The 16631-nt window shown below is 38.8% G+C and overlaps 1 protein-coding gene across 4 annotated transcripts in view; it reads right to left on the minus strand.

Moving 5' to 3' along the window:
- LCLAT1 (lysocardiolipin acyltransferase 1) overlaps positions 1-16631 on the minus strand; it is a 180522-nt gene that overhangs the window by 56764 nt on the left and 107127 nt on the right. For all 4 annotated transcript variants that reach the window (XM_032353057.1, XM_032353056.1, XM_032353058.1 and 1 more), the window contains one exon: positions 14505-14621. In XM_032353057.1, coding sequence (XP_032208948.1) covers positions 14505-14621 — 117 coding nt within the window. The remainder of the gene's footprint in view (positions 1-14504; positions 14622-16631) is intronic.

A 16631-nucleotide genomic window follows, 5' to 3' on the forward strand; every position in this document is an offset into this window, starting at 1 on the left:
TGGAAGAGCTACTTTATTTAAAAAAAAAAAAACAAACGAGAAATAAATGTTAAGTCAGTGGATACTCTAGTTTCTCTTTCAATTATCATTTCCTATGAAAAAGATGACTAAGCCATGATGAAAAGTATTTGCATGAAGTTATTATCATAATATAAGTACACTAAAATGGGCACGTGGAGTGTTACGTGCATGCTCTAGCAGATTCTCTACGACAATAATCTTACCAAGTAGGAGAATACTTGGAATTTCCATTATGTGGTCACGTGTCTTATGCAGAGGGAAAGAAAGCCATTGAGGACACACACGCTTTCCTCTCCTACATAACTGTGTTAGGAGAAAGCAACTTAATTTTAGAAAATTCCTAACGTAATCTCATCTCCCCCTTCCTGCGGTGCAGAAGAGCCACCTCATGATAACTGCACCAGGAGGGGGTACCTGGGTGGCTCCATGGGTCCAGCATCTGCCTTTGGTTCAGGTCATGACCCCACTGTCCTGGGAGGGAGCCAGGTAGTAGCATCAGCCCCCTGCTCAGGGGAGGAGCCTGCTTCTCCTTCTCCTCCCTGCTTGTGCTCTCCGTTGCTATCTCTGTGTACCACTCTCAAATAAAGAGAGAAAATCTTAAAAAAAAAAAAAAAATTTTTTTAACTGCACCAGGACTTGTTTTGCTCAGTCCAGATTTTATGGCAAAGTGAATTTGGGTGTTTGGAGCAAATGGATGATAAGTACAGGGTGTCTATATTATGAAATATATACAATGATGTTATACATAAGTAAAATTTATATCACATATAAAAATATTGTATGCAGAAGAGAGGGAGAAAATGATTCATTCAGAAGGCTGTCCAGATATTTTTCAACATTACTACATAAACAATTGCTGTATTTAGGTTCCATGTTCCTATGGGGCTGATTTTTTATCAGAATCTATTTTTTAAAAGATGATGGTGCATGAACTTGGTCTGCAACTGCACAGCACACACACACACTGTTGTTTTAACAATACTTTTGTGTTTCTCTAAATCAATCAGAGAAAGACAACTATCATATGATCTCCCTGATATGAGGAAGTGGAGATGCAACATGGGGGCTTTGGGGGATAGGAAAAGAGTAAATGAAACAAGATGGGATCGGGAGGGAGACAAAGCATAAGAGACTCTTAATCTCACAAAACAAACTGAAGGTTGCTGGGGGTAAGGGGGTCGGGAGAGGGTGGTGGGGTTATGGACATTGGAAGGGTATGTACTACGGTGAGTGCTGTGAAGTGTGTAAACCTGGTGATTCACAGACCTGTACCCCTGGGGCTAATAAGACATTATATGTTTATAAAAATTTTTAAAAAAATTAAAAATAGAGCTTCCCTATGACCCTGCAATTGCACTACTGGGTATTTACCCCAAAGATACAGATGTAGTGAAAAGAAGGGCCATCTGTATCCCGATGTTCATAGCAGCAATGGCCCCGGTCGCCAAACTATGAAAAGAACCAAGATGCCCTTCAACAGTCGAATGGATAAGGAAGATGTAGTCCATATACACTATGGAGTATTATGCCTCCATCAGAAAGGATGAATACCCAACTTTTATATCAACATGGACGGGACTGGAAGAGATTATGCTGAGTGAAATAAGTCAAGCAGAGAGAGTCAATTATCATATGGTTTCACTTATTGTGGAGCATAAGAAATAACACAGAGGACATGGGGAGATGGAGAGAAGGGAGTTGGGGGAAATTGGAGGGGGAGATGAACCATGAGAGACTATTCTGAAAAACAATCTGAGGGTTTTGAAGGGGCGGGGGTAGGAGGTTGGGTGAGCCTGGTGGTAGGTATGATGGAGCAATGGGTGTGGTACATAAACAATAAATTCTGGTACACTGAAAAGAATTTAAAAAATTAAAAAAAAAATACCTTTGCATTTCTCAAACATCAAAGTATTTTTTAAAAAATAAGAAAAGGTCCTAGCAAATGGAAAAAGCCACAGAAAATATATATTTTTTTAAGATTTTATTCATTTATTTGACAGAAACACAGACAGAGGGAACACAAGCAGGGGGAGCGGGAGAGGGAGAACCAGACTTCCCGCCAAGCAGGGAGGCCAATGTGGGGCTCAGTCCCAGGACCCCCGGATCATAACCTGAGCCGAAGGCAGATGTTTAAAGAATGAGCCACCCAGACACCCCAGAAAATACTTTCAATAAGGAAGAAAAAAATCTATAAAGCTAAAAGAGAAAAGGTACAACCTTTTATAAATAATGCAATGGACACATGCCCAGAATAAAGGAGAAACAAGGTAAAGCTTTTTTGGACAAACCCAAAAAAGAAAGATAACACATCCACAAAGAAATTACATACCACATAAAACCAAAAGGCAGTCGTAAGTGCCTGTTGAAATGAATTTCTGGATTCAAGGATTCAGAGTGTTTAGATTCAGGCTGACAACTGAACTTCTAGGAGAATAAATCTGATTTTCACACGAACAGGAAACTAAAGCGTATTGTTACATACATATTGCATTTGCACCACAATTCTTCTCACTTGCTTTAGTTCAACATGATAAGGACATGACAATGTAGTGTGTAATGCCACCTGGTGATGGACGGAACTACTACTGTGTCCTCTAAAGTTGCTCTATGTCTCTCACTTCTGCCTTCAGAGGGAAAATTGACAGAACGTCTTAATGTATGTAACAATATTCTTTGCAATCAGGGTACAGTATGCAGAAAGTTCTCACTCAAAGGCAAGTCCACAAATTTTACTTACACGGCATCTTCCACCATGGTGAATTTTAAAATAAACATATTTTGTAAGTGTCACAGTTATCAGCATTTTTCGGCATGTTACTCTTAAGAAAACAATATAAACATTGTAACAGAGCATCAATACTTAGGTAAAGACAAACCTTTCGAACGAGTAAAATACACCATGTATACCATTTTCACTCACCTAAGAAAATGATAATCTAATCAATACTGGAGTATGTATTTCAAGAATATTAATGGTGCCATTAGACATGCACTCATTATCATTCTGGCCTACCTTCACTAGCAGGAATTCATCACAGCTGACTGGTGTTAGAGAAACAGCAGATAGCCCCAAAGCAAGATTTTCCTCCTACTTAAAAGTGAAGCAGTACAGAAGGCCCTAGGCTGCAATGACTGTCTCCTTAGCACCATCTCAGAATCTGAAACTCACGGAGGAGAGAAATACTAACAAACTAGGGAAAACCCTCCTTAAGAATCCAATTCCATACTGATTCTTACACGATCAAATGCCAAGACCTTGTTCAGTTAAAAATAACATGTTCCTGTTATGCCCCTTATAAAAGCATAGATTATCTAAAAAGAACAATAACAATTAATAACCAAGAAATCAGCCTTACTTTTGTTCTTTGGTAATTAAAAAAAGAAAACTGTCTTAAGACAGCATTTATTATCGACTGTATACATGCCTGCACACCCTCTAGCACTGTCATGAATCTCTCCTTTGCAATGAAAGGGTCCGTGTGACTCAGGATCTGCTGAGTGATCACTAGACTGAAGGTGGGAGAGGCATTACTAATCAGATGTGCACAGATAAGCATATGCAATGCACAGCATGTATAAGAGGCTGAAAACAGGTCATCTACAAAAATTTGTACAAACCATAAATATACGGAGTACCTGTAATATTCATGACCGCAAACGAGGGGCTCAAACAGAAAAATAAATGAGACTGCTATCTACCCTAAAGGAGCTCAGTGTCCAAGGGAGAGAAAGACTGACAAAACACTGATTATAGAAGAGAATGAAAGAAGTGATTAAGACAAATGTATAAATGAGAGTAAGAAGAGGGAACCTCAAGAACCTGGAGAAGTCAGGGGACTGTGAAGCTGACAAGTCATTTGAACCATTCTGAAGGATCAACAGGAGATACCCAGGTGACTGGGACAGTTTAGGAAAAGGAAGAGCATAAGGAAAGTATACTCCACATGGCAGGACAGAAGAGAGGGCAAGGAGTCACACAGCAAGAAACAAGTCCAGAAAGGCCAGACAGGCAGGGACTGAGCTTTGGGCAATAGTTTTTGTTTCACAAAAATCCTAACTGTCTTGTAAGAAACACACTGGCCTGCCTCAGTTCACAGATGAGGTTGCCTTCACTTCTCATGGGAGGCGTCACTCAGTAAGTTCCTCAGTGTCCCTAAGAGAATCCTACTAGTCAAAGTCCCTGGCCCCAGACGTCAACTCGAACTACAAGGTACCTGTAGAACAGAGGCTTTAGGAAGAGCTCTCAAACCCCGTGTGAACTAACTCTCCCCTGAATGTCAGTGAGTGAAATCCCATTAATGGAGAATTGGTAGGAGACGTGCAGTCTCTCCCAACATTTAGCGTCGAGACACTCTAAATCCTACGCAGCCTGATGCTCTGGCCTCTTCCGAGACTGCCTTCTCTGAAGTGCTCTTTCTCATTCTCCTCTCAGCCAATGTGGATGGATGCCCTGAGGCTACGTGGGACACTTAGCATAAAGATGCTGTAAGGGCACTGGTCACAACTGGGCACAATGTACTCTGTGAGGAACCCCAGGAGATTCCTTCACCCAAGTCCTTCGGAAATGGTCATACTTTTTATGAGCAGGTGATCTGCTCTAATCTTATGGATCTTGTCAATGATACCATTCAGTTTCCCTCTAGAGAAGATGCCAGAAAGCTCAGAGCCAATTTATGGACCCTTATTTGATAGGAACATAGAATCTTGTGTATTTTGTATATTAACCTTAGGACACTATATTTTGTATACCAACCTCACATCACACCCTTATTTACCCTTTAGTTCTCTAATATTGTGGTGCTGCTGTCATTGTAGCATACATACTTACATTGTACACTTTCAGTCTTCATGGGAACATAGCAGGGTATAAAAGTACATCAGCCAGTTAGCTAATGCATTCAAAAAACTTAAAGAGGATTATATGCTAGGCCTATGCTGAAGCCTGGGGATCAAAATGGCGAATGAGACAGACTGGATTCTAAAGGTCAGGAAACTGAAAGTTAACAGATGAAGGAGACAAACAAGAATAAGACAGTAGTAAAAACATTCATGCAGGGCACGTACTCATCTGGAGGAACACAAATGTCTAAGACAGCTGGAAAGGCTTCCTGAATGAACTGCTAACCTATGCTGAGACCTACAGGCTAGTAGGAAGGGCTGTGCCCTCATAGGGAAGGTTTTGGTGTACTGCGCACTCCGGGAGTGGGAAGCAGTTCAGGAAAGCAAGGACAAAAAGGAGGACAAAGGAGATAAGAGAGAGGCCAGAAGGGGTAAGCATGGGCCAGGTCATGAAGGTCTGGTAGACCCCGTTAAAAGAAAGTAAGTTTAACCCTGCAGCATTGTTAAACCCCAGACAAGTTTCAGCCAGAAGCTGACACAATGAGATCTGCACTAGCACATTTACTGAGTGCTTCCTCTTTTCTGGGTACTATGCTAAGTGTTATACACTGCACTGAATCCTTTTAAGAGTCCTATAAAGTAAGCACTGTTGTTGTTTCATTTTACAGAGGATGAAACTAAGGGTCACTGAGGGATACACTCCTCATTCGGGTGATGCCAGGATTCTAACCCAGGTCTTTGGACTCCAGAGCCAGAACACCTCACTTAGCGTGCTGCCTCCCTCACTCAGAAAAAGGCCTGAAGTTCCAGTTCAATGTGGAAAAAGGCCTGGTTAAGGCAAGCCCAGAACTAGGAAGCCCTGCTGAGCCACTGTATGAGAATTCAGGGGAGATATGATGGCAGTGAGAAGGAAAAGAGTGAACTTGAGAGACAAAGAAGAGACAGAACCCAAAGGCACTGGTTGGGATTTCACTGTCTGCGAGAAAAGGGGGCTGGTCCAAGAATGACCCCCAGACTGTAACTGGAGTAAGTGAGTCAATGATGCGTACTGGTGAAGGCAAAGGCTCCCCAGCTCTGCCATTTCACAGAGAAACCCTGGACTGTTATTGAACTTCTCTTATCTGGGCTTCCTTGTGCATGAAACGAAGATGATAATAAAACCTCCTCGAAGAATTAAATGACTGAGTTCACGTGAAGCACTCAGAACACTCCTGGTATGTAAGTACTCCATCTTAGCCATTATTACTATTATCTTCATAACACCACCAGCATTATGTGCTGTGGGGCATACAGGAGGAAAAGCTGTTTAGGGGAAAATGACAAGTTCAATTTTCAACACTGAAGATGAAGTGCCTGTAGCACCTCCAAAGTGACAGAGGTCACATGTATGGCTCTGCACGAAGGAAGGGCTTTATGAACAGAAAACTCAGGAGCCATGAGCCTATGTTTAATCATTTAAGACACCAACCTGAGTGACATGGCCTGGGAGAATGTGTGCAATGAGAGAACAAAGGAACCCAAGAGAGCCTTATGAAGAACCTAGATACTGAATGGACACAGAAGTAGGAGGAACCTGCAGGAGAGTCTTGAGAAGTGGCCAGAGATGCAGGAGAAAAAAAATGGGAAGCCCAGAGGGGAAGAGTATTTCAACAAGAACAACAGTATCAGCTGTCACTAAGAGGGGTCGCAAGATAGAGACAGAAAGGTATTCAGTGGATTTAGAAATAAAATATTTGCCCTAATGGTCTAGGTGACATGACCACTGCTGTCCTTTTAACAAATTAAGAAGTAAAATGTATTAGAGCAGATATTAGTAAAAGGTCCTTTCTGTTGAGCCCTATTAGAGAGGAAAAAGAAAGATACTCAGTTCAGACTGACTGCCAACTGGGGAAAATAGGAATGGACTCTGAGAAGAAGATCATTAAAGGAAGAACAGTATTCAGCAGTTAAAGAAAAGAGCAAAAGCACTACAGATTTTAACCTGGACAGACTTAACCAAAGGCAAAATTCGGAAGGCATTAAGGCACAGTCAAGAATAGTCAATTAATTCAAATTGGCTGGCTCACATGGCATGAAGGGGGTTCTGAGTGGTAAAATTTTGAAAGTAGATTGGAACCATATTATAGAAAGTTCTGATCAAGGAATATGGAAGTGCTGCAAATGTTTAGATGACTTTCCTCCCTGGAAAATGCCAATTATTCTTTAATTCTCAGTTCATATGCCACCTCTTCAGTGTCCCTTTAGGTAAAGACAAACTAACCTTTCTATATGTCCTCAAGATGCTTTGTATTCATATCTCTTATGACACTGCATTATGATTCTTTTCTAAACCTTAAATAGGAATGGGCTGTGTCTTCGTATCTCAGCAGGCCAAACAACATATGTCCCCAAAAAAACATTTACCAAATAAATAAACACATACACAGTTTCGTTAGAGTGGTACATTATGAACACTGACTGAGAGCTGAATGCAGTATGGCTTAGCAAAGAAGAAACCAGAGGCCGACCAGTCAGAAAGCCAGGAAGTAAAAAGGAGAAGTAGTGGGAGCCCATCCATTCAGGCCACTGTGAAAACACAGGAAGGGGGGGGATGTCTCTTTAATGACCACTGCCGTGTCTCTCTAATGACCAACATTAATAGAATTTGGTGGCCAAATGAAATAGGACAGAATAAGAATAAAATTTTTAAAACCTTAAAAAAAATGTATACTCTTTGACTCAGTCATTAGACTTGGAAATATATCCCAAGGGAAGAATTACAGAGATTTATGCATACTTTGGTATTATTTATAAGGGTGGTAAATTGGAAGCAGTTTTAACTTTGAACAACAGAGGACTAGTTTAATAAATAGTGGTCCTTCTATCTGATAACATGAATATATTAACATAAAAATTATTCAAGAATAATGAGAAAACATTAACAAGTTAAAAAAATTTCTAAAACAAAATATATGATGATTTAATTTTGTTTACTATATATGAATACATGTGGAAAAACACAAGAAGAGTTTATCAAAAAGTATGCACCAGTATTTCTGAGAAGTAACTGACCAGACTATGGGTACCTTTTTCTGCTTTATAATTAATTTCCTAATCTTTAATTAAAAATATATTGTTTTTATGATAAATATCCCATTTTTATAGGATGAGAAAAATCAGGTCATTTGGCTATTTTTTTTTTTTTTTTTTTGGAGACTTGGTGGCAAGAAAGAAAAAAACAGAACCACAATTTTAAAGGACGGATAGTATGAGTGTTATGTTTCTTTGTTTTGCTTTAAGGATTACAGAAATGGAGGGGGAGCCAGTAAATATAGGAGCCAGAAAAATAAAGGACGTGCTTTACTTTAAAAAGGAAACCCTTGATATATTTTTCCGTTTAAACAAAATGCACAGTATAAGCCAAGGATACCAGGGAGGAGTCTTGGAAAGGGAAAAGAGAAAGAAAAAAAAACCATAAAGATTACATTTTTGAAGCACTTGGCATAGAAAAACTGTTAACTTACTACACAGTGGGAAGAACATGGGCTTTGGCATCAAAGAGAGCGGAGCTGAAACCATGCAGCACTCAGCAGCCATGTGACCCTGGGCAAGTTGCTAAAATGTGTCTGTTTCCTCAGGGCTGGCATGGGGCAAAGCATCGCCTAGTGCAGTCATAAAAATGAAGGGGTCTGTAGGACAGTGACTAGTGGGGTGGCTAAGAGCTCAGGACCCTACTTTCAAACTTTGATTCATGCAGCAGGTCTCAGCCCAGACCTAAGCATCTGTGTTCTAAACAGCTCCCTGGGTGTTAGCACTGCATGGGCAGGGTAGAGAAGCATGTGAATGACACAGCGTCTGGCATGTGATAGGTACTGGTTAGATGGTGGTTTTTATGTACAGAGCATAGGGTTTCCATCACTTCTTATTAAAGCTACCAAGACTTTTTTTCATTAACACAATGCCAAGATCTATCCTAAATGAGCAGCTTGGATTTTTTGCTATGAAAGAATTAAAATGAATAAAGAAAACAAAAGAAATGCAATTAAAGATCTAAAGGCATAACACGACATTCAGAGATTCGACCTGAGAGGTTCCAAAGGTCTTTGACATGAAGTCAGATATAATTTTGCTGAGACAAACTTAAATCCTTTCTGCTTCGTGATGTGTGGGACCAAGTCCCTTAGTTGATCCACGTGCTTTCCTACTGATCAGTATAATTTAGGTTTGTTGTGTTCTATTCATCACCGTAAATAGATAAAAGCTTTGTTCTCTGTAAAACAATCTCAAAAGAGGGTCAACTGCTCTGCTACAGAGATATTTGCAAATTTGGGGAAACAGAAAAGGTTTCAGAAAACATTCTAGCAAATGTCAGAGAGCTACTTTATAATTACATTTTTTTTTTTAACGTAAGGGAAAGGTCTTATCCTTTTTCATAGTTTTCAGCAATAAAAAGTCACATGAAAAAGTCAGAGTGCATGGCATTTAATGCACCCAATATTTCAATAGTCTGTCTGTCTGCCTTTCTTCCTGGCCTCCTAAAATATGCCAGTTGTTAGGAAGGTCACTGAAATGAAGTCCTGGGGGAGGCTCATCAACGAGGGTAAAGGCAGTGTCAGCCACGGGGAGGGGCGGCTTGCGCTGGCCCTCTTTGGTCCCTCACTAGAACATTTCCTACAGGCAAGTCATGCTTACTCATGCACTAAGCAAAAAGTCCAAGAAATTAAAACTGTCCGAAAACACTGAAGACTGAGCTATCTATGGTATACTGCTTTTACTGTCTAGGCAATGGCCAACTTTTTTGGAGCAAATGAGAACTACTGTAGACCAAAATGAGAGAGCCAAACACAGGACTACCAGATACTATAGGTAATCCAGGGGTCCAGTGAACAATTCTCTCTCCCTGAATACAGACTGAAGAGTGTGGTCAGATATGCTGATCAAAACTACCTAGTGGGAGTTTATCTTTTCCTTAGGGACTAGCCCTGTATCCCCTAGATTAGTAGAAAGAAAGCCTCTTTTATATTCAGACTTTGGGCATATGAGCTAAACACAGATTAAAATATGGATTATTTTAGGGGTGCCTAGGTGGCTCAGTCAGTTAAGCGTCTGCTTTTGGCTCAGGTCATGATCTCAGGGTTCTGGAATCAAGCCCCACAGCGGGATCCCTATTCAGCAGGGAGTCTGCTTCTCTCTCTCCCCTGCCCCTCCCCCCACTCATGTTTTTTTTTTTCTCTCTCTCTCTAATAAGTAAGTAAAATATTCCAAAAAGAAGTTAACATATGGATTATTTTCCTTGGAATTAAAAATCCCAAAACTTAAGTATATCGATATAATGTTTCAGAGCCTTAACATATGAGATGATTTGCCTGAAATGACATCAGCTAGAAATGTATGACTAAAGAGATGATTATTTGGGGGTAGAAGGTAAGTTTTTCAACAATGGCTCCAAAGAGCCTTCTTAACTATTGTCTGTTATTCTACAGTACAAGTCTTCAGCTCGATCGCATTCATTGTGCCTGCTTACTGCTCAGCCTCCTATTGCCCCAAAGTTCATGCCCTCTCTTGTACTCTTCCTACCCTGCCCTCGGCCATCATTGTTTCTGCTTATCCAAATCACACATAGTCTTCAACGTCCAAGGGAGATGGAGCTTCTTAAAGAAGTGAAGTGTTTCAACACTGCCTGATATCTCTTTAGTGAATCCTCCTAAAATTATTCAGCAAAACATTTATATATAAAATTTAGCATGTCATTGTATTGTACAGTCCCATTTTGTTTTGGATTTTTCCATGTGTATTCTTATCTACCCATGAAGACTATAAACTTCTTGTAGGCAAGCTCATATTTTAAACAAGACATACCCTCAAACAAATATGAGATGTTTTATTCTCACCCCCAACCACTTCAACCTAACTTCGTTGTTTCAAATGTACACATCTGTGCCGCCTAATGGTGAAAGTAATTATTGCATAGTTACAGCTCAGTGATTGCTTATAAAACATTTAAAAATATCAAGCAATGGTGGAACCAAATCTTTATTTAAAATCAAAGAAGAGTAAAGCTATCATTTAAAATGATGAAGAACCAGAGATGATGATGACATAACTAATTTTTGGTGAGAATGAATTACAAAAGTTTAAAATTATGTGATAAATTTATTATAGCTGTCAATTAAAAAAAAAACTTTCATATAAAAGCCTTTTTTCCTCTAAGTTAGAAAATTCCTTTTGTGAGGCACCTGGGTGGCTCAGTGGTTAAGCATCTGCTCAGGTCATGATGCCAGGGTCCTGGGATCGAGCCCTATACCGGGATCCCAGCTCAGCAAGGAGTCTGCTTCTTCCCTCCGCGTCTCCCCCTGCCTTGTGTTGTCTCTCCCACTCACTCTGTCACTCAAATAAATAAAATCTTTAAAAAAAAAAAAAAAAAAAAGGAAAAGAAATTCCTTTTGGGTTTGGCTAGTCTAGTACTGAAAAACCTTACATAATCATATCTGAAAAGTTAGAAGCACACCTGAAATCATCTGTGACCTTGATCTATCAGTGTAATATACGCTAAGGGGAACATGCTAGGACACTATGCTTGTCTTATTTTTTCAAATGAAAGAAAATATTTAATTCAACTCATACTGACTGGGTCACTATGTGCAGAACATTCCATACCCTTACAAAGGTTATGATCTAATATAAGTATAAAGCAAGTACATTAATGGTGAAATTTAAGGTACTCGGGATAAATTTCTTGCACTTACTACTACAGAAATGACACATCTGTATAATGTTATATAATGGGTGCACTGTTTCAGGAAAAGTGTGGGTTTTCTAAATGTTTTTAATCTCAGGGAAATATATTCTGAACAGAGGCACAGAAGCTACTTTCATTTTGCATTTTCATTTACTGGGTCCTTCCTGGTAAGACTTCATCCTTAGCTTCTTGATGTCTTAAACTTCTCATGAGCCCATTAGTGCTGACTGGCAAACAGATGTCAGAAACACTGACTTGAGTTGTATGCGTGAGCAGTGAAGATGTTACTTTATGATAAATCATTTCAATATATGGTCTTTAGGATTCCACTGGAATAATTTATTTACAAGGGTCATTTGTTTTAACAGCTTCTTTTTCCTATAACTTGAGTATCTAAAGCAGATCTCAGGGACCTAAAGGTGAGAAAGTTGGGTTTGGTCCTTTCTGAGGCTTCAGTTTCTTTTCTAGGAATGGTACCCTGGACGTAATAGTTTCTAAGGTCCTCTTCACCTCTGACCCTTGATGACACTTTATATGTTCACTTGACACCAGCCCCCGCTCCCGGGGAGTGGAGCTGACCTTGACTCTCCACCTGATGCCTCCTTAGGTGTGCCTGATATCCTAATCTTGGGCAGAACCATAACCTCCTCCTTCGGGACCACCATTCCTCCACGATCTGGCCACTTAGCTCCTTTTTTTTTTCTTCCCTTTTTAAAGCTCTTTTTTGAGGAAAACCAACCAGTTTACTATTATTACAAAAGTGCTTTATGATTTGGAGATTGTTAACTAAAATCATACTACAAATACAAGAGGCACCAAGTTAGAGTAGAAAGAGCACGGGATATTCAATCAGAGGTACCAGATTCCAGTAACTCTGACAAGCTTCCTCACCTCAGTTTCTGCTTCAGTTTTATCCTACAAGTTCATTATTAGTAACAGTAACTACCATGCATGGTTCTTGTCAGGATTAATTGACCTTATGCATATAAAATACTTAGCACAATGCCTGGTACTTAGTAAAGGCTCAATAAATGTTAGCTGTTACTACTATTATAATCATAATAATCCTATTTCTTTATTATAGTGTATAATATATTCTACTTTTCTTACTGAAGTAAATAGAATCATCTAACTGTGGTTCTCTTTTTTTACTGATATGGGGGGGTGTGGAATCAGTGGGGTGGGGGTAGGGTGGAAAGAGCTGCCAGTTCTAGCAGGAAAAATTACACACTGTGGTTGTTGACTATTTTGAGTGATGATGACTAAGTAACACACATTCCCCGAAGTTATAAATCAACTTGCTTCTAAAATATCTTCCAGATTTTAGAACAGAGAGGTCTATAGATACATCCTTATCCACGATAAGATAATCTAGTATCCTGCCTACATTTAGGAAGATCTTTATTAGTAAAAGATGTGTTCCAATAGCATGCTTGTGTTTACAGAGAAATCTAGTAGATGAATGTGTTCCATGATGTCAGAAATACCTTTAAAGAAATCATTAAATACTATAAGCTATCAGATTAGTGAGAAAATAGAAAACATATTGTTGAACAAGAAGGGTGAGCCTAAGCTGGATGCCACAGTTAAGTGGTACCACATTAAAAAACAACAACAACAACAAAATACACCCCTTCAATGTCTCAGTGCCTCCCTGACCCATCCCACAGGCAGGAAGAACTATGTTCTTCAGGGGCTTCACTGGGTAGATGGACACTCAGTATTCACAGGCAATAAGACCATCAAGCCCACATGTTCATTTCATACTGGTTATGACCACAGAATTTCAAGAGCAAGCCACACTAATAGGGATAACATTTTCCATTTACTCTAGCAATGCAATTTTGGATTGACTATACATTTTTTGTAAATCATGGGTACTTAGTTGTAAAGGTGTTTCAGCCTGGCCCAGTTCATTGAGGTTGTACTTTGTATCTTAAAGTACATTAAACCCTAAAGGAACAACACTAATGCTACTTAGAGAAAGACCCAAGAACTTTACAGCTTTTCTTACATAAGGAAGTGCAACTTTTTTTTTATGACAATGTAGCAGTTATCAGAGGAAGGTGACAATTTGTCATAAATGTCATCAGCATACAGTATGGCGTGGTAGAAATCAGAGTGGAGAGCACAAACACGCAAAAAAAAAAAGATTTTTCTTGCACTAGGTGACTCCGGGCTTTAAATCGTTCTTATAAAATCAGTAACACTTCAGCATGTTTCTGGATAGTTCCTTTTCCATATATATTCATATATGTTTTTTGTCTCAACGTATGTATGAAGCAATCAATATATAAACATACAAATAAGATGTATACTTTTACCTAAAAAATATGAAAATGTACATGTTTAAATGGATGTGATACCATCAATAGCACCACCTCATCCTGACATGCCTGTCAACAGACACTGCTCTTGAGGAAGTGTGTGTAGCAGTACGAGCTACAAACTGGGAGCGGAAGAATGCCGTTCTCTCCCTCATCTACAGAAATTTACTAACCTCCCTGGATGCCAGCTCTGCTTAACTAGAAAACAGAGGTAGTATTTGCCTTCCTACTAACCAGAATCATTTGTTGGAGTAAGTGGAATAAAAATTCAAAAATACTTTTTAAGCTATACAGAACAACAGCATAGTATTAAGATACTTTCGAGAAAGTTTTGGTGCTTTGAAAAAAATTTAAAAATGGAATGATAGTCTATCTCTGTCTATTCTGAGAGGAGAAAAATATTTTAAGGATATCTCTGACATTTCTAAAGAATACATAATAAGACATTTTAGCTCATGGGGTCAACTTCGTATAAGAACAAAGTATCTTCTATCTTGAGAAAAAAGCCATACTTTGTAAAATTTTGAAGGGCTACATACAAAGTTTAACAATTATTGCCACTTAACATAAAAACATAGCCTTCTGAGACGGGTGCTTACCTTCTCTTAGACGTTCTACCACAAAAGTAAAGCCTGTAGTTCTTGGGTGTAAGACGTACTCATATTTCGGAAGTCCATTCTTTTCAGCAAACTCATTACTTCGAGCTTTGCTGTTTTCTAAACAAAACAAAAGACTATGAGAAGCCATAAAATAAGGGAATGTGAGATAAGAAAATAATGGAAAATTTTTGATAAAATGGCAGTTAATTCATCTGTAATTATTGAATATAGCATATATGAGTTGACTGAGAAGATATAAACACTTTGGTTCCTAACAAAGATCACAGAGTTTTTGGAATTTTGAAATTTTTATAATAAAGTACTAATAGGACTTTTTATAACTGTTTCCTGAAATTCATATTGAAATTTTTAAAATTATTTAAGAGATTTCATAAAGTAGTCAATGTACAACAAAAACTGAAATACAAATCAAATGTGAATAAGCTAAAATTTTCATAAAGTAGTCTTCGCGTAATGAAAAGTGAAATACTGAAAGATGCTAATAAAACTAAGATACTAATAAAATGTAAGGACCAGGACAACCAGAAAAAATAAGTAGCCAATATATCAAATATATCAACTCAACAATTTTTTTTAACCCAGTAATTTAGGGCTTCAATGCAAAGTGAAATGTCTGCCTTGCTCAGGCATACAGCATGCTAATATTACTAACCAAAACCACTCCCCAACAGAATGGGCACATGATTAGCACATCATGTACAAACATCTGAACATGGTTTGGCTGAATATAGTTACAGAGTCAAGTATATGTTCCAATTCCTGGCAAAAACTTCTTTTTCCATTCCATGAGGTAACTTTATAAGTTCCAAGAAGAACCAAACCCATTATTCAGCAAATATATTTGGAAAAAGTAGTGTTCAGAAATTTGGCCTCAACTGCTGGGAGAGATCATGAAATACCTTCTGATGACAGCAGATGTTAGAATCTGCAACTCTCAGCTGCATCCTGAAATTTACAGCCTATTCCAAGTCACAAGAAAAAAAGCTTTCTCTATATAAACCCAACCTTCTTAGGAATAAATTTAAGATCACGGAGTCCTCAAACCTCAAAAAACCATATATGGATGCCACAACACTAAAATATTCAAAGAATATGCCTCTAAAAGGTGTCATACTATTTTTTAATTGAAGAACTGAGAATTAAAGAACTAAATATTCATAGTCCCCAGCAAAAGTACAGGCTGTAAACATGAAAAAAGGAACAGCTCCTCTCGTGTTCACTTGAGGAGAATATCCTGGACATGGGACTCCAAAACAGCATTTGATAGACAGCTAGAAGGCCCTTCCACGGAATGAGGAATCCTAGGGACATGACAAAGATAAGCAGTTAACTACTCTTCAGTTTCCTCTTCCAGTTCATCACAGCCTTTAGGGATCTGAAGACAAAACTGAACGCTGCTGTAGAATGGGCACACAAGTACTAAAAACATACAGTCACAATGTGGGGAGGTAGAGATAATAATGAGAAACACAGAGATACAGAGTCTTCCTCCTATCCCCACTTCATCCACCCATCCCCAGACTCTGATTATTAGACTGCACTAGCCTCCCTCTTTCTGACCACAGCCTCCTGCCCTGTCAGCTCACTACTGGTAACACTCCAGTGCCAGCACGCCATCTGCTCTGAAGACAGTACTGGCCATTCTGTGTTCTCCAATCAGCTAGGCATGTTTTCACTTTAGGGTCTGTGCAGATGTTCTTTCCCCTACCCAGAATGCCTTGTACCCAGACACCTGCAACATTTTCTGCTTTGTTCAATTAGTCTTTACTTACACAGAAATTTAAGGGGCTTCTTTTAACCACCTTATATAAAAGAGTACTCTGTGCTCTATCTATTCCTCTCCCTGTCCTTTTCTTGCTTTATTTCTCCGCACAGCATTTATGAATATTTGACCCATTTTTGTTAACTGACGGGTGTTGTTACTCTCTTTCCTCATAGAATATAAGCTTCATGAAAGTAGGGGCTTTGTTTTATATATAGAGCATCAGGGCATTCATTTATTACATTTATTAAATGAAGTTTTATATACAAAAGTGTTTAATTACATGTATTATTACAATTCTTAAAACCCAGAAAAGCTTTCCTTTCCCAATCACAGAAACAGAA

This window comes from Mustela erminea, chromosome 7 (assembly GCF_009829155.1).
Source record: "Mustela erminea isolate mMusErm1 chromosome 7, mMusErm1.Pri, whole genome shotgun sequence".
Lineage (NCBI taxonomy): Eukaryota > Metazoa > Chordata > Mammalia > Carnivora > Mustelidae > Mustela > Mustela erminea.